We start from the raw sequence: 21,663 nt of genomic DNA, 5'->3' as shown, positions 1-21,663 counted from the left end.
TACAGTTATATTAATTGGTCAAGACATATTGATATATACATGTGTATATAAATCAGTTATAATTTAAAAGTTTATATAGGTAATAATTTGAAGTATGAAAATAATTATTTTGTACTAATTTAGTTTGTTAAAAACATTATTTTTAAGAAAATAAATTAAGGATACATAACAAAGTAATAAATGTTTTGCTGGGAGAGGGGAAATAAGATTTTGATTAAATCAAATGAACTAATAAATTTTAATGTACATGATGATATCGAAAATATTATGTTATTACATGTTTAATTTTCATTAATAATCATACATGTATTTTAAAAAACAAACAAAAATAAAAATAATGAATATAATAGTCATAAGACAGGAACAGAATTCAAGTAAATTAAACTGGTAAATTTTTTTTTTAAGTCTATTACATACTGACAATTGTGAAAAACAAGAGCCATGAAAAATTCTGTTTGTCTTCAATATATTTTTATTTCAACAGTTCAATATATTATTATAATATTATGTAGTCTACATTTTAGTTTTATGTAAGAAAATAGTATTTATTATTTTACAATAAGAAAATGAATAGTTAAAATTGGTAACATCTAAAAAAATAATGCTTTTCATGTAAAAGGTACAAGGCACATTTATTTCTCTTAAAATCTAAAAAAATTTAATTTATACGAAAAAAATTGCCAAAAAACATTAGTATTAAATTACAATCTTTTAGTATTCGCTATTCTATTTGAATTCCTTAACCAATTTTGATCAACAGTCAATTTTAAATATCCTGACTAGATCACGAAAAAAAAATTACAAAAACCTAGTTTATATTAAATTGGAGGAGGAACTATCTGTAAAAACGGGTTTAAAGGAGAAAAGGTAATTTTTCAAAATATTAATTCATGGAATGTGGATGTCATTAAGCTCTAGTTTCCCTTACGTGTTGAAAATAGCATCGTACCCTTAACAAAAAGAGCTGTCGTTAAGGACGCTGAACTAATATCACAATGGTATCCTTTGTTTTTACAAAAATTAAAATTAAAAAAAAAAAACAATAATTTAGTTTGCTTAAAGATCTCGTATACACAATAGTATTGTACAAACAAGATCGACAAACATGAAACTTAAACGCACATGTTTAACACAATTTGGTTTGAGTCACAAATTCAATAAAATTAGTCTTTATAACTAGTGTTTAGTTTGGGAATTTGAGAATAACATTGCCATCTCAGATTCCGTTTTCGGTCACCCTGTGTCATCTGCAAGGATCGAGCAAAACTTCGATCCAAGTCGGACAGGACGTGATTTCCTGCCGGGAGTACTTGGGTCCCCATCCTTTGGCGAAACTGATGCGTACGGCGTTCGGGTCGACGGGTCCGACTCTAGCGCCGTTTGAATAGCGTATTCGATCGCCGTGCGGGTTGCCAGTGAATATGTTCAGACAGTGGCCGGACGGTACGCGAAAAACCAGATAAGACTTGCTGTCCGGATCGTCCAGCGTTGGCGAATTAACGAACATCGGCCAGTCACTCAGATTGTATGCCCACACGCCGTCTTCTTCTCGGCTCAGAGCTAGACCTGAGTACAAACAATGAATCATTAATATCAAAATATACATTAGATCAAAATGCAGGTATTTTCCAGAAAAATGAGAGAAAATCACCAAAATGTATTATAATCAATACAAATGAAAAACGTACCTTGTCCAATTTTGGTCCTGTTCCTGAGTACAGACTCTGGAGGGCCCTGCGCGGGTGAAAAATGATGTTGAGTAAGGGCGGCTAGAGATAGACCCGTGCCAAGTGGAACGTTCCAAAACACATTCACGGATTTTGTTTCTACGGGAAACAGTCTGCCGACTCGTTGCGATAGTTCCCAGTATGCCACTTTACACCACTCAAGTTCGTTTTGTTTTTCTATATAAACATACAAATTTAATATCATTAGTAAACAATTCTAGTTATATTAAGCAACATGTTATTATCGGTAAATTTTTACTTGTAACAATTTATTCTTAAGTAAAGAAATATAAAATACTATAATATGCGTATGGTAAATACTATGATTTAAACGTAAAGTAGGCGAAATTTTAGTTCTTGATACCTAAAGAAGGTAAAAGTTTTCACCAGCCCATATAGTTGAAGAAAACAACAGTCGGTTCACTCACAAAATAATTTCCAGTGGTGTTATTTTAGATTTTTTTAGGAAAGCCAAACAGATAAAACTACAATACTGAACACCAGAGGGTTAGATTCCTAGAACCTGGTCGATGAGGGTGTCTATCTCCCCTTTTGGGTTATTTTTGCCACATAAATTATATAGTAAAGCAATTAATGTACATTGTACAATTAGCACGGTCCGAGAACAGTCAAAAATTCATGTTTTAGAAATAAAACCTTACAGGATTATATGATTCTTATTGTACTTGTACATGCCAGCATATAAATATGTCACACACCACTCAGTACTTAGTACATACATGATACATAGGTGTACACGCCCACAGATATAAAAATATTCCAACCATTAAAAAATGTTTAACTACCATATTGTGACAATTATTTTCCAGTACACAAAATTCCTGGGTATGTACAGTTACACAAAATTATATAAATAGCAAAATGTTATCAGCAAAAACCGGTAAATCGGCTAAAATCAAACAGGGATCACTCCAAAATGACGCAGCTGAGTATAGTAGATAATAGCGATATGATTCGATTACGGAAAAAAACTTAATACGTATAAGACATCGAGATGACGGGACGTTATTACGGTATCATTAAATAATCGTCCTGCCGTCATTTTCCCCCTTTCTTTGTTCTATCCGAGGCGCATTAACGACATTCCGCCGGCGTGTTTAAGTTATGACGGCGGTGCCATGGACGGGGAGGGATGGCGGCGGCGTCGAAGCAAAAATATAGAGCCCATATTATTATTATCAAACCCGACGAACCGAAATAAAGGCAAAAACACGTACACCTCAAGGGACCTCTACGGCAGTGTTACGAGTTTACGAAGAGTGTGTATGCGATCGCGAGGCGCCTGGTACGACGAGCCGGGTGTACAATAACGACGACTAAGACCACCACCACCACCACCACCACCACCGAAACACCGCCAACGCCAGATGTGATTTATATGTGAGAGGCCGTCGCAGACTCGAAATGAGTTCACCTTCAACCACCGCACGAGAAAAAAAATAAAAACCAGCAGTATAATACACATACAACACATAAATAAGGGATTCTCATAATATTATACAGTCAGATCAATTGCAAGGTGACGACCGAACGCGGCGGCACACCCGCCAAAAATTCTCTTCGGGCACGTTTTCATTCTTTCCCATTCAACAAAAATAAAAATAAAATATTCCAACGCACATCACCACGCTCCCGGAGAGTACATTATTATATTATATTATTTACCTATAACACACAAATACACGTGCGCACACGCACGCGCTCGCGCCGTACAAACTGGTTTATACAAATGCAACCGAACAAATGAGACGCACAGCGGTACGTGCGTTTGTCGATGACGACGACGACGACGATAGAGCGCGAGGGATTCAGATTTTAGAGGAGGTATACCACCAGCAGACAACGACGCAGCGGTACCAAACGGCCGCGACGATCCCGATTCCCGTCGTAATGTACTCCACACACGACCTACCTACATGGCATTATTATAATAATTACAATAATAGTGGTACGGCGTATTGCAATCCGTACATTGCGCGTATCGTATAATATGTATAATAATAAATAATAGGCCGTGATCCACTGATCCGTACACGCCGGACTTTCTAAACACAATATAATACATATTATATACATATAATGATGACGATAAAACTAATAACCGAACGCACACGCGGTTTGTTTTTGGGTGCACGCGGCATTTCTGGCATTCCGGGCGGCCGTCGGTGGCGGTTGATGGGGCGCCGCCCACCACTCGCATTCCACCGAGAGACGACGAAGACACGTCCGACGTCGTCCTTCCATATAAACCTTTATTTATTTATTATTATTATTATTATTTTTTTTTTTTAAGGATACTCCGTCGTCACTGCCTAACCGTGTACACACGCACGCACACACACACACACACACACACACACACACACACACAACTGTAGGTAGTAATAATAATGGTTTGGCGGCGGGTCCCTATTAGTCTTCTCAGAGAACAAACGGCAATCGTCGCTGCTCCCGTGTTTGTTTTTCCATCTCACTCTGTCTCTCTCCCTTTACCGATCGCTCGTTACTTGATTTCTCTACAAACATATTATACCTACCCACCGCCGGCAGAAGAGCGCATTGTTGTAGTTGGGTTAAGACGTGTAGGTACATAAAACAAACACTCCAATCCTTCCGAGAGTAAAACAATATATTTTACGAGTGTATAATATTATATGATACGAATTTTCATTATAAAAACGATTTAAAAATAACGTTTGAATTGTTAAAACAAAATAAAATACTTGGCGATCACCGATTTAATACCCATGTTATGTAAACCTGTTTGTTTAATTTATTATCACATCCTTATCACTATCTAATCAACGCGCATTATAAATTATAATCAATTACACTCTTGAGGTTTAATTGAATACCGACAGGCGACCAAATGGAAAGAATAATAATTATTACCTGTTAGAATGCAGTATTTCGACGCTTTTTGTTGAATACCTCTTCCTAATCTCGAAAATAGAAATAACAGAATGTCATGAAAAATATAAGAACACAAATCCCTCCGGAATTGTCTGTCGTCTAACAAGGTTTTTCAGTGCAATAAAAACGTTGAGGCCCACTGAGGGGTTTTAGCGTCCGCGCGCGTGTGCTACGGTCCGTATTTGTAGTACAGGTAATTGGGATTTTGCCTTTACGCCCTGCACACGAGCAACGAGCCAGTCTTTGAAGAGAAAATATGTGACCCGCTAAGAATATCTCGCCACTATACAAATTTTTCCCCGTTCACGCCGTTTCTCGGTACATTATTTTATTGTGCGTATACACTATATACATCACACACGCAGCGTTTCTGAATAGAATATAAGGACTATATAGACCACCACGTTATATTGAAGCATTTGTCCTCGAAGGATCGGTCCGCCCTTTCGTCGACAACAATATAAATAAAATAATATTGTAATAATATCGTTTTCGATTCCCGAATCTGACCCACGCTGTGTTCAACGCTGACCGACGATTGTAACGAAAAACCAAAAATAATATCACCTACAACGCGGAGGAGTTTAGTGGACGACAAATTTATTAAAAACAACAATAATATTTTACAATAACGCGAAAAATAATGATCGAAACAAATCGAGCATCGCCGCCGTCACGGGTACGAATACACGACGACGACGATAATTATTGTTATGATAATAATCATAATAATAATATTGTTATCATCTCGTCATTGTAATATTATACAGATGACAATATATTATTAATATGCTAATGAACCGAGAGCAACAGCGGCGGTGGCGGCCGACGAGCACTCTCGTCTCTCCCGCAACCCACTCCGACGCGCACACGACGAGACGACCGGTTTTTCGTTATTTGTATTACACACACACGCACACCCGGTGCACGCCACATACATTTTTTCATTATTATTATTATAAAGCACAACAGCCGCCGAACGTATATGTGTATATATGTATATATATTATGTTATTAAACGAATTCCGCGCGTCTCTCTGATGTTCTCGGTCGCACACACACGCAGCACAAGTAGTATAATATCAACTGGCCGCCGCCTCAGGTCTGTGTGTGTGTGTGTACTCTTTATAAAGTCGGCGGCGAAAGCATTGTAATTTTCGTAATTGGCGCCCACGGGCGAATTGTCGCGAAAACACACGGATCGCGGCGATCAAGCATGGGCGTGCCGACGAGGGGGAAGGCTCGCGGGGGATCCGATTAAAATATATACGAGCATACGGCTGCCGGCCGCGCGTGTGTGTGTCGGAGGCGGCGTTTTTCATAGACACAAACGAAAATCGAGTGCGTGTGGGAAAAAACCGACGGCCGAAAATATATAAGAGGGAAACGAGAAATTGACGAGTGCTTTACTCGTTATTATAATAATATACATTATATATTATACGCCATCTCTCTCGCTCCATCATGTTCTGCGTTATTACTATTATTATTATTATTATTATTATTATTATAAGCCGAAGTCGTAATAACCGGTCTCGGGCGCCGCCGATCGATGGTGAAAATGTAATAATAACGATTTTGGAAAAAAAAAAAACAGAAAACTCCGTAATTGTTAGTCGGACGAGACTTGCTGTGGTCGAAAAATTTGACCACTGCTGTAAAGAATATCGTATTGTAGTGTCTATTCGCTGTATGACCACCCGAAATACGGACGCGGTTTTCGTTTTTATCGTATTTCTACAAGCACTGTCAACGGCTTTGGTGTCGGTCGTGGCGAAGGGACGACGACAAGCGGCGATCAAAGACCGTTCGTGACGACGTCGCGTCTTACATCACCACCACTCGTGATCGTCATCGGGAATCGAAGACTATATTATTATTATCATTATTATATTGGGTCGTCTCGAGTTGCCGGCGACGAGCGAGAGTCGAGTTTCGGGCAGCCGGCTCGCCGAGACTACGTCGGCGACGGACGGCAACCGGTTTCTTCTATACGTATCTGTTGGACGCGCACGCAGTGGGGGCCCCGTGATGAATGGCCCCGGCGCGGCGGCGTGCATAGACACCGGCAACCCGGTCGGACCCGGGCGCCACACAACCCGTCATTAGCATCAACGGTACACACACAGACCACCCCACTCCCGCGACCCGACGACGATACGCGCGCGCGAGTACAATGCAAACATAATAATAATATAATAATGTGTTTTTTCAATTATTATTTCGTTGGAGAGCCCTACACTATTCTTCGGACGAAAACGGGTTTCGGGATGGGGGAAAAATTCGGGATTTCGTCACACTGATCTACACAGAGATTGTGCGTTCTCTCCGATATTGGCGTATGAATTTTTCAGCAACTGCGGTGGAAAGGTCGATCAAAATACGTACAGGACGTGTGCGTTTCGGCGACGACAGTAGTAAATGTTGTTGTGGTGTTTATTTCTCCGATTTCGTGTTTTTCACGACGAATCAACAGCGTTGACGTGACGTCACGGGCGCCAGCAATACGGCCCTCGGCCCGTCGCTTGTAATGGTTATTTTTATCGGTCTTCGAGTGGCGGAATGGTGTGGGTGGTGCGGTGCGGTGGTGGAGTGTGTTGCTGTAAGTGTGTGTGTGTGTGTGTGTGTGTGTGTAGCGTGTGCGGTTCGAAAAAAATAACCAACGTCGCTAGTCTATTTACCCCCACTCTGGTCACCCAGTACCGGCAAAACACAACGACAACACACACACACACAGACAAGTAATAATATTCGTCGTCACCGGCACATATTATTATCATCGGCCCGTCGCCGTCGCTGGCACCCGGCACCGCCGCCAAGCCATTATCATCATCGTCGTCGTCGTCGTCGTCGTCGTTGTCCTCCCTCCGCACCACTTCGTCCGCTGACGACGCCACGACCTCATCGTAACGATAACGCGCGGTGGCGGTGCGTGGAGAGGGAGCCGCCGCCGATCATAGATCGCTGCCGCCAACAGCAGGCGCCGCTCATTACCGACGCCGCGACCGCGAAAACGATAAACAACACGCGCGCCAACAAATAACCCCACCGCCGCCCCCGTCTCGAGTGTATAATATTAAAATATGATATTATACTGCACGAGTAATGATCGATAATCCGTCGACGAGACGTAAAATATTATGAAAATAACATTGTGATTATTACAAGTGTGCGGGAGGAAAAAAATTATTATTTTAATATTTAGTTCTATAATAATATATTATTTATACGTTTACGATATGGCGACGTCCACCAGAAACGTTAATAATAATAATATGGAAATAACTAATAATTAATTTTTTTTCAAGTGACGCCACTGACGCCGTCTCGACAACAACAATCCACTTCTTTCCCCCCCCACCCACCACCACCGGCGTCCATCTAACCGCGGTGCACATCGACAAGGAGTTTTTTCATTTTTATTTCGATCCGATGAAAAACCGAACGATTTTTCATTGTAACTTTTAATCGTAATATGACAATAGTCATTCATATACACAATCGGCAGCGGGCACTTGTTACCACGACGACACCGACTGCGATTGCCCATGCCGCATCGGGTTCAATATTTTTTTGTTATCCGCACCGACCTCGTCTCTCTCGCCACCCCCTCCACCCCTCCGCCGACCCAATATATTGGTCCCGATAAGAGTCCCGAGGCTATAATAACACCGTAATAATATTACATATTATTATTATAGGTACACGTGTAATATTATATACATATATATATATATATATACAACAACACGGCGCGGCGGCAGTGGCGTGCACGCATGCCAGTGGCAGGCGGGCGGGCGGACGGGCGGGCGGACGGGCTGGAAGGTCTACGGGTAATTATGTCGTTTCCGTGTGGTCGCCACTCGTAATTAACCTTTGCCGGGTTTTTTTAAAGTTTGGTCGGGCGCCAGTCGGTCGCGCGGGTGCACCGCAAAATGTCATCTGCCGACCCCGCCACCGTACACACAATGTGTATATGTGCACGCGTGTGAGTGTGTACGGGTGTTTGTGTGAGTATATAATATATATATAATAAATATACGGAGAGAGGAGGCACATATGCCGAGACGCCCGGCGCCCACGACAATCGCTTCGCCGCGCCGTTCTCACGTTCCTATTATTTCGGCCGTCCTTCGCATAAAAAAAAAAAATAATAATAATAATAAGAAGAAAAGGAAACCCTAACATTGCCAAAATGTATCCTTTATAATATTGAGTATCGCACGACGTGTATTATCCTGCAGCGGCCTGCACTGTATTATATTATTATTATGTATGTTTGTGGAGTACGGACCTATGGTTATGATATTGTAAACATACAAATATCTGTAGGTACCAATGTCCCTATGTATATGAACGAAAAAATGCACACAGAAATCTAAAATGTACAGACTGTACAGTGCATGTATACTAAGCCACATGATTAAAAAACAATCAGAAAGGACAATGATTAGAATACGTGAGAAAAAAAGATAGATTTCACACGACCATTAGCTAGCTAATCATTATTTGTTTTTCCTGTGAAAACACATGGGCTCAGCTGCACGGTGCTGACAACACGACAACGACGTGCATATATTATACAGTCAATTCCAATTACTACGACGGTAATGATTCCACAAAAGTAATTATTCCATTCGGTCATACTATTGTTTACACACAATAATGGAACTATTAGAAAAATATCTAATTACGCATACACGTTAATCTAAAAATTAAATTAATGCTTACCGTCACCGTCAGTGCTAAACGAACCACGAAGATCGTCATCATTACTATCCCAACTACATTCACTGGGTGCACGATCTGAAAAAAAAATTATTATTGTATTATTTAATACAATTTATTACCAATTTCATCTTGCCCAATCATCCATTATTATTTTTCAAGATGTACATAATAGATTTTTATAGTAAAGTTTATATTAAGCAAAGTTGTTTTTGTTGACCGTAAAATGTTGTATCAATATCCATTGTCACAAGCCTAACGGTGATATCAAGTATTATAATATTACGTAACCCCAAGTAATTTATCTCACATTAGTTGTTTTATTACCATTAAGCGCCGCCCCTGCTGTCATCACCGTTATCATAAAAAACGACTTCCCATACAAAAGCTGTTATCGATACAATTCTAGTTCAGTGTAAGTAGGCACAATTAAACAAACGATAAACATTGAACGTATTTAGTAGGATGTTATTAACTCGTTAACTTTTTTTCACTTTCGTCTGGGAAAATTCGAACGTGACTTCGAAAATATGTCTACCGGTATCGGCGGTATCTCAGGAATGATATTACCGATGACGGTATATATAGGTATATATAAAAGAAACAAAACAATACGGGAGTACCATACAGAATATTTATAAACCTATCTATATATATTATAGACATACAATCAGGCCGACTGATGGAGAGAAAAAACAATCTGTAACATTTCTATTGTGTGAGAAAAAAATCTACAGATTGGAGGGGGTTGCGGCGACGGTACACGTTGCAACAGCTCTTGTGATGCTGTTTTATATATTATTCCTGCTGTTCTCGATCAGATGACCACATTCCCGAGGAATGATTCTCCGATTCGCTCTCTCCGCGGGACCCATCCTCGTCTGTCCTTGCATCTCTCCGCACAACACACACACACCAGCTAGCTGGTTATTTTTATAGACGCCATGTTTATAAACGTCATTTTTTTTTCATTCACCCTTTAGACGTATTCGCCATTCTGTTGACATTCCGTCTGAGCAAATCGAAAATTATTTTTAATCTTTTTTATCTTTATACGCAAGCTAAACCTACATGCGACAACTCAAAACTTTGTATAACTCACGAATATTTAAATTAAAACAACAAACACCGACCGCATATTTAACGGTAAGGGCCTAAAAAGATCTAAAAAAAAGAGCATTGACTTCCTAATGATTTTTTCGAGTGACTCATACCTTACAGACTATAGATTAGATAATATAAACCAATGATCCAAATTCAGTTCCGATTTGGTCATGGCTGTGTGGCCGGAGCCCATAGTAGTATCTGCAGGAGCAGACAAAATTGAAAAATATCGTTATGTGATTACTGACTGTGTTTTGTGCTTGTTTATTTATTTACTGTCATGAATTGAAAAATACACCAAACATAATTAGTATTGTTTGGTTGATTATTACAGAGTGCAAGGAAATAATAAAATATAATATTTAAATCGTTTGTAATTTATATTTATATGAGTGGGAAAATGAATGTATAATGAAAACAGAAATGTGCACATGTATATAATATGCATATCAATAACATTAATGTTTTTGTTCTTTATAAGTTTGTATTATTATTGTTGCCATCAACACAAACCACTTGCAAACGAGTATTTTCTACTTAAACTTATTAAAAACAAACTTCGTTCAACATTACACCAATTTCGCCTAAAACCAGTCTTGTAAAGTACTTGAGTAAAACTATTCAAATACTTTTTAAGTACCTACTCAAATATGTATTCAAAATACCTTTGAGCTATGTTATTATGGAAAACCTATTTTAAACAATGTATCAACGTATCTGCACCTATTTAAAATATATTACCTACTAATTTTCAAATGTTTTCTATTTTCAATTATATTAACACGAAAATTCTAAAAAAAACACGGTTCAGTAGATTTATTGGTTAAACTCTTGAAAGTTTTTGAAAGTATCTATAAATACCCTTTTTAAGCATCTGTATATTTATAGCCAAATACTTTTTTTTACTAAGTATTTAAATACTATACAAAATAAATATTTGTATCTGTATACTTGATAACTTTTATACAGTCTATCCAACAAGACCATCTAAAACCATTAACATTAATGTATGTAATCATCGCAAAAAAAACTCATTGAAATAATAGCAATAATGCTTCGAATTATTTATAAAAAAGGCTTATATAGTTATATAAAAAAACTACAGGGAATATCATGTATTTAATTATTTTTTTATTTATATCAATATATTACGCACAAGTAATATGATTCTATTTTGATAAGTTTTTAAGACCTTCAAATTTTTTAAGTATGGAACCCTTTAAAAGAGTGTTCAAGAGGCGTTTGGCGTAACAGACCGACACTAGATCCAATAATCGTGATATATATATATATTTATACTATAAATAGGTACTCAAATTTAATGATTACGTATTTTAAACTTTAAATTATAATAATATGTACATTCATCATTATGAGTATATGACTAATTCTGTATGATTCTGAATAATCATAAAATATCATCGTCATACAATAGTTTGTAGCACTAAAATGCCGGGTGTGACATAGAGTCTGGTCTTTGTCATGTTTTTTTTTTTTTAAAAATATTGTCAAATCCGTGTTGGGAAAAGCTGAGCTTATGTTTTGTTTTCTTGTCCCGCGTGGAAACGGCAAAGAGGATATAACAGCGTCCAAATGTTCAGAGTATTATTTAGCAATGTATATAATTTATAGTTAATCAATATTATAAATTGTACCTATACCTAAAGTTTAAACCTGCGAAATGTTTATAGAATAGACTACATGAATTTCTAAGAAAAAAATGAATTTACGTTGTTTATTGAACCACTAATAAATTCGCAACTTTCTAGTTATAAAAAAACTGCAATCAAAGTTTATACGAGTCTCCGTATTCCGTATAATATTATTTCCTCCTGGCTGCATTTAATATATCTTTTTTAATAACCCTATTTTTCGTCGTTCTTTTGTTTTCACCCTCGCTACAGTCTACATTGGCAATCCGGAAATTCTACGGTACTAGCAAGCTAATCTCCAAGCTTCCACTCGAACGGATTATTATTCACAGGGGTCGTTATATGAGAATGGCCAAGAGGGTGGACCCGGGCAATGCACACGTGTACCTGCTTTGGGCTGCTGTCGCCTGCAGGATTAGGAATTTCCGAGGGGTGAATTCCAGATCGCTTTTCACCCTCCTGTGAAACACCGGAACAGTTTACGACGTTTTCATTCAGGGTAGGCGTCGTTTCAAGCACATGCAACCGGAAGATTACTTTCCAACAGTTTTTGCCTCTCTCGAAGAAAAATAATACTCCCAATATTTCTACCACAAAAGCAGTTTAAACTAGCACTATAAAAATAACACTTTGGAGAATTCATCCAATAAATAAGATGAGATGAGATGAGATGATGTTTACACAAGTAGTGAAATATTATAGTTGTGTGTGGTGTTTAATCTATAGTGGTTTGTTCAATAATTGAGAACTGTTTAAGTTAAACACAGTATTTTTAGGAAAAGTTTCATATATATGTATTATACAAATAATCAAAATAATAATTTTTACAGGCCTAAGATTGTTAATCAAACGTCAAGCTTTCATATTGAAATAACATTACATTTGTAAATAGAAGGACATGAAAAATACAAAACTATTTATAAGAAACGTAATTTGAATATTTCCTTGATAATAATAATTAGAAAATTAATTCGAAGGAGACTTAAAATTGGTTCAACTATCGTAAATCAACTTATTTAAATATATACAACTATTTATTATACATAGGTACCTATGGTAAATATGAAAATAATATTTTAAGATTTGTGTAAGTGTATCATAAAAATAATTTAAATTTGCCCAAGCACAGTATACTTTACTTATTAGTTATATGGACCCCACAGCTCTTCGACCGGTTAAATCGGAGTGAAATTGAAAGTTATTGACGCCGTAATTTTTTGGCCTTGTGCCACTGATTTTTTTCCATCAAATAATCAAATAGTTTGAAAAAAGTGTGTACGTGTAACTCACCCAAGTTATTTAAACGCTTGCATTTTGCAAAACATAGCTTTTTATTACGGAGGGGTAGTCGTGGTGTAGAAAAGTACGAGTTTAGGCAACTAGGTAGTATACTTGAAAAAAAGTTATGTAGTGTAAAAAAAAATGAACACTTACCTTCGGGTTTTAGTTTTTCCTTCACGAACCTTGAATAGGGCGGCGGAGGTCGTTCTGAAACAATACGAAACGCAACAATGTAGTTATGTTATGTATGTAATATAGCGTTGTTATAATGTATTTTCCCGATGAGACCATGCAGACCATGTCTGAAACTTTTACTAATCCACTATGAGTTCCTACACATAATATTGTGAGCACTTATATTTTTGGCAAGCTAAATGTGAGGCGTTTTCGAATATAATTGCGCGGCAGCAGCCATTGTCAGCCAAAAATCGCAAAATGTATCGTTATTGATTATTATGTATTATTATTCGTTACGTCAGAGAACAGTCATCAGTTTATCAACAGTAATAATTATAAAATTGCAGTGGACGACGAAGAATCAAAATACGAGTATAATGTATACACAATACACACAGGTACCATGTATACATATATACCTATTACCTACTACAACTACCATGACTCGTAATGAATATTTATGGGTATCAACAGTGAAAAAACATCACAGATTTTTTTCTTCTTCTTTCTCCGTTTTATCGGCGTGCGAGAGGACCACACAAGTTCGCATTATCCATTTGTACACGCGGGCGCGCCGGCAGACTATTTATACGACGAACAGTCACATACGCGCGTTCGGGCGCGCGCGCGCGCTCGCACACACACACCCGTAATGGATTTTTTAGAAACTCGCAGACCGAAGAAGGCTGAAGAGGAGGAGGAGGAGGAGGTTTATCGAGAAAAACGATTATTTCGTTATTTTTTTTCCTGGTTTTCGGCCAACGTAAATACGACCGACGTGTGCCAATATACGAGACGACTACGTGTGGCGCCGACCAGTATTTATAAATAAAATATAATAATAATAAAAAGCGATTCCACTCGCGCCGTTCGGGTTGCGCACGTCGGAGAGCTATATGGACAATGATCGCCGATTTTTAAATAACCAAATTAGTTTTTTATTTATCATTATTATTATTATTATACTATTATTTTCGTACCTTTGGCCGAGGGAATGTGATGACGGACGTCACGTACCGCCAACGCCGCCACCACCGCCGCCGCCGTCACACCGCAGACCCAGCGGAGAAAGACGTACGCGGTCGGAACGGTGGGCGGAGGGGGGACGCGCGAGCGGTTGGGCGCCGCGGCGGAACTGGTGGCGCCGTTGGGTTGCGTGACCGGGTCTGCGCGCTATTTATTTCTCATCCGGCCCGACGGCGACGACTACGACGGCGGCGTCGGGCCAGGTGAAGTGTGACGCAATTGGATCGGCGGATAGTATATTATTATTATTATTATTATTATTATTATTATTATTGTAGGTACACAGACTATGTTGTTTTAATATTATATGCGAAACGGACAGAGTTGCACGGATGTACTAATATGTGTTTAATGACAAAATAATAGTCGACGAAGAAGGATGAGCGAGGGATCAAAATATTACAATTTATATTGTAAGACACGATGGGATGGAAAAAATAACACTCTTTAAACTGCTGCGGTATTCACGAAAAGTTGTTTTTTTACAAGAATCATTGGCCGCCGTACAATAAACGAAACCGGCGCCGCTCCGTCGCAATGTTTCGTTTTGTGTTTATCTCTCGCTCTATCACTCTCACTCTTTCTCTCTCCGAGTACATAATAATATGTAGTGTATAATAATATGCATATTGCATATACATACAAAATTATATTATGTAGAAATAGATGTTTATGTACATATTATTACATTAAACTGAACGTGTCAGCCGATCTTATCACTTTCTCTTATCACAACAAACGGGGCGGCGAGTTCCGAGAATATTAAATTACACTGTCGGCGCGCTGCTGTGCGATACATCACATGAATGCCACCGCCATCGTATTCTGTTGTCTTATCAGCGACGCGCAGATAGGAAATCCTGGAAAAAAGGCGCGACGGGCGAAGGTTAAATTTGCAACAATATTACGGTGTGAATAAAAACAACATCGTGCAATAATAATATACACGAAGGACGAGACAGAAATTCTTATAAAAATATACCTTAATGTACGATAGAGAAATGAGAATATAATCCTTCTAGCCCAAATGGACGACTGTTGGCCGTTTAGTACAGTGGCAAGGGACACAAGAAGTTGTAAAAAATAAAAATCGGTCCGACACACTGAAAAAGCGTTTTAAAAGGTAGGGAAAATGGGAAAATAAGCTGATGCGTGCACCACCGCTTGCAGTCGGGCACACGGCCAGGTCGACGTCAAATGCGTATAATAGGGACTGCAAAGCACTTAAGCGTAGGAGTAAGGGGTGCTTACCGATTTCGCATCGTCTGCTCCAGTGGAACGGGTTGCAACACAGCATGTCGGGTTGTTTGGCCGTCTGGCAGGAGGGTGTGCTCTTAAGCTGTTCGACGGTCCTGAGGTCGGGCCACCGCCACAGTCGACAGCATATGACCGCCGGATCGGCGAATAGGAACGGCCGGACGGCCACGCACTCGGCCGCGTCCACGCCACCGGTGTCCACGGCCCTGAGCAGCGTCTCCAGCTGCCTGTCGTCCAGCCGCTTGAACAGCGCGTTGCGGAACTGCCGTTCGTCCGACTCGACTGGCGGGGAAGGGTGCGCGGACGGAGGTGACGTCGCCGCCGCTGCTACCGGTGGCTGAGCGGCCGCGGCGGACGCCGAGGAGGTCTTTTCCGCACACCTGGCTTCATTGTCTCGGCGCACCCGTGCCTTCCACAAGCGTTTAGCTAATGCCGTCCGTCTCCTCCTGAACATGAACATAAAACACGTGAACGCCGCCTCGCATTTGGTGGCCACTACTTCCGCCGACCCGCCGAACCGAATACTGCGCTGGTCCGCCGGCGGCCGGCGTGACGCGCGCGGGGCGGCGGCGGCACCTTGATATGTGATCGCGGCGTGCGCACCACGTTTTCCGGACGCATCCGTGTCTGGCCGACCGTTGTCGTCCGTGCGGCGTCGTCCAAGACGATGCCGCCGCCGCCGTCGTCGTCGTTATAATGCACCGCTGCCGGCGACGGCGTTAACAACGACAGCTGCAGCCACGGAATTGTACAAGGTGGTCATTTCGCGCCGCTACCACACAGGCAACACAATAATAATAATATTATTGCAGTGATCGTGTGAACGATACCGTTACGCACTGCGCTATACACCACGTGTCGTCGACTTTAAACGAAAATACCGAAAACACGACGGTAATTTTAACGTAAATTATGAATATTTTCTCAACAGATATTCCTCCTAACACGTGACGTGCGATCGGAAAGATTGGAACGGGTGACAACGACCAAACTGGTCACACATGACAATATTATTATGATATTAGATATTATGCACTCGACACACGCACTATTTTAACCAAAATGTGTAATTATGTATTTGTATAGCGTATGTCAATAATAACAACAGCGATGACGATGACGATGATGATTATAATAAATAATAATAAACAACAACGACGATAATAATAATATTAAGATTATATTTTTTGTTCCGATCGAATATTATTGCGGCGACAGTAACGAAACGAATAGCCGGCCGATCGGTACGAGACTGACGGGTGAGAGAGCCAAGCCAAACGGCGGCGAGCGCACACACGGTGTTTGCGTGTGTGTATGTGTGCGTGTGTGCGTGTGTGTGTGGCTTGGAATGGAACGCGGGTCGGCGAGGCGGAGACGCGCGTGCGTGTGTTCGTGCGTGCGTCGGGTAAAGAAAACGGGAACGGCGACGGCCGCCGACGTCGTCGTGTAACTATGCCGCCAGCCCGGTGGTAACGCCGCACCGCCCCGCCGCTCCGCTCGTCATGTGCAGCCGCCGCACCGACGTCGCGCCGCAGCAACACCGGCTCGCCACAGCCGTCGCCGCTACCCGCCGGCCGCCCGGAGTACCGTGTCTCCACGCACGGGGCGCCACCTACCCCGGCGCCACCGGTGTGCAGTGCGACCACGCGCGCCGAGCCGAATGTCGTGGATTTGTCGCACGTGTGGTCCTCTCTCTCTCACTCGCTCATTCTCTTTGGTCCGCGAGCACAAACATACTGTTACTACATACATAATATTACTATTATTTTTATTATTATTTATTATTATAATATACACGTCGTCGTCAAAGACGCCGTTCTTTGTAAGACGTTCTCTCTCGTTTTTTTTGTTTTTTTAATCATTCGACAAACGCACTATAGGACTCAAAATTCGGTCTACTATTTAGTAAAACCCCTACCTAATACATAACATATGCACCTTTGTCGTTTACAATATGAGCACGACTGTCGCATGATTTTTTTTTTGTTTTCATATGTTCATATCCAACGAAAGCGCATACATTTTTTGCAGACAATTTTCCTTTACGTTAGCCGCACGTGTTTGACTTATTTTCTTCCATTAACTATATTAGTTAGCCCTAATATGTGACTATATAATGTACCAAATAATATAAACGATCGACTCGTAAAGAAATCCTCCGAGTTTTTACCTACGCCAACCAATATTTTGGGCGTCACCGTTTTCCGCCAAAATCGACCTTACCGTTTACCGCCAAGTCCGTTTACCGCCAGTGCAATAATATATATTTCCTTTTTCCGCCACTACAAATTTCAGTTTTTATATTTTGGTAACCCCTGATTGAAAGAATTAAAATGTAGTATTATATCGTTTATTTTATCACGTAGATAATATATTATGTTCACAATCATATTTTTTCTCCATTAACTGTGTAGGTCAAACATTTAGGCATTTATTTATTATAATTAGTAATGATTTTTTTTGACAAAAACACATTCAAGTGATACTTAAAATTAAAATTATATAGTATAATATATTACAAAAAAGTCAATATTACTACGTAAAATACGATATCACAGTCAAACATTTAGGCATTTATTAATTATAATTGGTAATGATTTTTTTTGACAAAAACACATTCAAGTGATACTTAAAATTAAAATTATATAGTATAATATATTACAAAAAAGTCAATATTACTACGTAAAATACGATATCACAGTCAAACATTTAGGCATTTATTTGTTATAATTGGTAATGATTTTTAAAATAACAGAAATAATTAGGTACCTAGTCAATTTTTAATTAAATATATGATCCTTTATATATTATTTGATATAGTTATACGCTATTGATTTTACAAAGGTATATCGGCATATTTCTCCCCTTTTATATTGGTCAATTAAATTCTGGTTTTTTTTTTGTCGTCTTAAAATTTGGTTTCGCGGTGTTTTTTGTTCATCGACGCTTCTTATTTTACAATAAACGTCAGTTTGAACTTCATCGACTAAAACATTTAACCATTGTAAAATAGATGGCGAATGTCGATAAAAACTATTTTTAAAATGTGCATGAAATGACTCGCAGGCATTTGTTGTGCGTGTAAGTTCTGAAGATGCAAGTGCCCAAAGTTTTGGAGGATAAATACAATCTTCAGAAATATATGTTTCTACAAAATAATCAGCAAACTTTTGCAGCCTTTCATCGATCGGACACTCGCTCATAAAGTCGTCGGTGAAACAATCACTTACATCTTCCGGATTTAGAAATAATAAGCCAAATATACTACGTAACCATTTACCAATTTCAGACAGCGGCTTTGATGAGCCAACATGGCCAGTTGTTAACCAGGGGTTACCAAAATATATAAACTGAAATTTGTGGTGGCGGTAAAAGGAAATATATATTTTTGTACTGGCGGTAAACGGACTTGGCGGTAAACGGAAAGGTCGATTTTGGCGGAAAAGTAGATCACCCAATATTTTATGAAAAATAATTCGTTTACCAACGCCAAATTGCGTCCGTGACATGAATTGCATTTGAATGCCACCACCGCGCGTTCATCCAGGAAATCCCCTCCCATTACTCGTCCCGCGTATACATAAGTGATTTATAGACAAATGAAAATTAATAAATTATTTATATTTGACTTGTATATTCGAATTCAAAATACATATTATAGGTACAAGGTGTGCGTTGATCGCCAAAAAGTTTTTATATTTTTATTCCGGATCGTTGTCCGTTGATAAAGAATACAGAAAATACAACTGATACACATAACGTTATGAGACAAAAACTAGTAGTACCAAAAATGATAAACAGTACATTTATTATATCTACGTTTGTCAGGTTCCAGATTTGTAGGTTCTATTTTTAATTTTTAAAACAATAACGATCATAATATATTTTAATTTCGGCTAGCATTCTTAATCAGTCATATGAATGTCACTTATGACTTATAGTGTATGTGTACATACTCATGGTTCATGGTGTGTGGACGGATGGTATACATTATGATAAATCTTGAATTGACACTTATAAGAGCAACATATATTTCGAGTACAAAATAGGTATTTTGTTGATTTAATTTCAAACGCAATAACTTCTTTTCAGTGTAAAAATCTGTTCGCTAAAATTAAAACAAATTAAATAGGTAACATAACTCATGACTCGCAAATATCAGGAATTTGTCAATAAACATTTTCAAAAAAACACTTATTAAACTCTCTCACCCAATAAAACCATCTTAACAATATCGATATAATCTTTACTACAAATTCGTGACGTTTAAATATTCCTCATATACGACAATAAATTAAATCATATAAATTTGAAAGAGTGCTTCTTCTACTCTCGAAGTCTCGAATTGATTCTTGAAATTTATTCAAAACTTAGTTGGCTAATCAAACTGCCAAGTCTCGTGTATGGGTACATAATATATACGGAATACGAATAATAATGTATATATACACAGAAAAACCATTATCGTTTTATAATATTTGTCATTTGATGTTTAAGTATAATAAAAACCTTGTGGAAATGTTAACATAATAACGACTCACATGTCCGAATACACAATAATAATATACACGATTTTAATAATTTCACCGAAGGAAATAATGAGCCAAGACGGTTACCATTTAAACGAACACAATAATGTAAACCTATACAATGATATAATATAATAATATACAAAAATACTACACAAATACACAACTGTCACACGTGCGCAACAGAAAAAATAACGTAAAATATTTTTGACTCCAAAATGTAGAATTCTTATGGCATGAATCGTGTTTTTATTTAGATGAGTTTAACACGCAGAATAAAACGGGAAATTAATTAAATTCTTCAATGGTTATGTCATCTTACAATGCGCGGTTTACCAGAATGTTAAAATAATTGTATTATAGTATATTTATATTATATTATACGCAAGGATTAATGCTGATTAAAATCACAATGACTTTTTATGTTTAATGTTGTTTTGAACTATACTGTCTTATTGTCAATAAAAGACGTCTTGCAAATAAAAAAATATATATATTACGCGTTCCCGGTGCAGAGATTGAAATGAAGGCGAGCTGGCTACGAAGGCGTGTAGGGCGGTTATTATTTGCAAGTTACAACATTACATTTTTAATCCGAAGGGATAATATTATTAAACAGAAGCGGTGGGTAACTTGGTGTATAATTTATTATACACGCAGTCAGATTTTTCCACCCGGGGTCGAATTATGTATGACACAATAACAGCTTGTTGTTGTGGAATCCAATTATAGTATAATAAATAGTATAAAGTGTTATTTTATTTTAATTGTTTTTATACCCTAGGTCAACTGTTGTTTAATTACAAAAATACTAGGTATTAATTATTATTGTTATTTAATGCTCTCACGCTATACCAAGAAAAGTATATAATTTTTTTAACACAAACATTTCTTGTCTTTTTTATGCCATAATTATATTTATTGTTGTAAATTAGTATTTAGGTACTATATGATATTTGAGACTATTTAGGTGCTGAGCTCACAATTTTACAATTTTAAGTGGACCAACGCCACAACCAAGCTGATTGTTAATATTCTTAGTTTTTTTTAGTGTTTTGTGATATTATAAAATAAAGCAAAAAAACATGGATAATATATGTTTAAGAAAAATATTATTATTATAACTTATAAGATATATATAGAATATAGATATTTACATTGTAATAAAATAAATACTCATTTAAGTATATTAGGTATTTTATATTCAAAGACGTGTTGTTATATGATAAATAAAATTTATAAATTGTA

At 38.3% G+C, this 21,663-nt stretch overlaps 1 protein-coding gene across 1 annotated transcript; it reads right to left on the bottom strand.

Moving 5' to 3' along the window:
* Positions 1 to 677: 677 nt before the first annotated feature.
* LOC111040021 (mothers against decapentaplegic homolog 6) lies at positions 678 to 17,303 on the bottom strand. The gene is made up of 5 exons (XM_022323709.1): positions 15,881 to 17,303; positions 13,580 to 13,633; positions 9,393 to 9,467; positions 1,689 to 1,904; positions 678 to 1,566 (listed from the first exon to the last, which is right to left on the bottom strand). Exons 1-5 carry the CDS (start codon positions 16,344 to 16,346, stop codon positions 1,244 to 1,246), a joined length of 1,134 nt encoding a protein of 377 aa, XP_022179401.1. The 5' UTR covers positions 16,347 to 17,303; the 3' UTR covers positions 678 to 1,243.
* Positions 17,304 to 21,663: the final 4,360 nt, after the last annotated feature.

Source organism: Myzus persicae, unplaced genomic scaffold, assembly GCF_001856785.1.
Source record: "Myzus persicae strain clone G006 unplaced genomic scaffold, MPER_G0061.0, whole genome shotgun sequence".
In the NCBI taxonomy this organism is placed as follows: Eukaryota; Metazoa; Arthropoda; class Insecta; order Hemiptera; family Aphididae; genus Myzus; species Myzus persicae.
The sequence above is the reverse complement of the archived record's forward strand: the minus strand, read 5'-3'. Positions and strand labels throughout refer to the sequence as shown.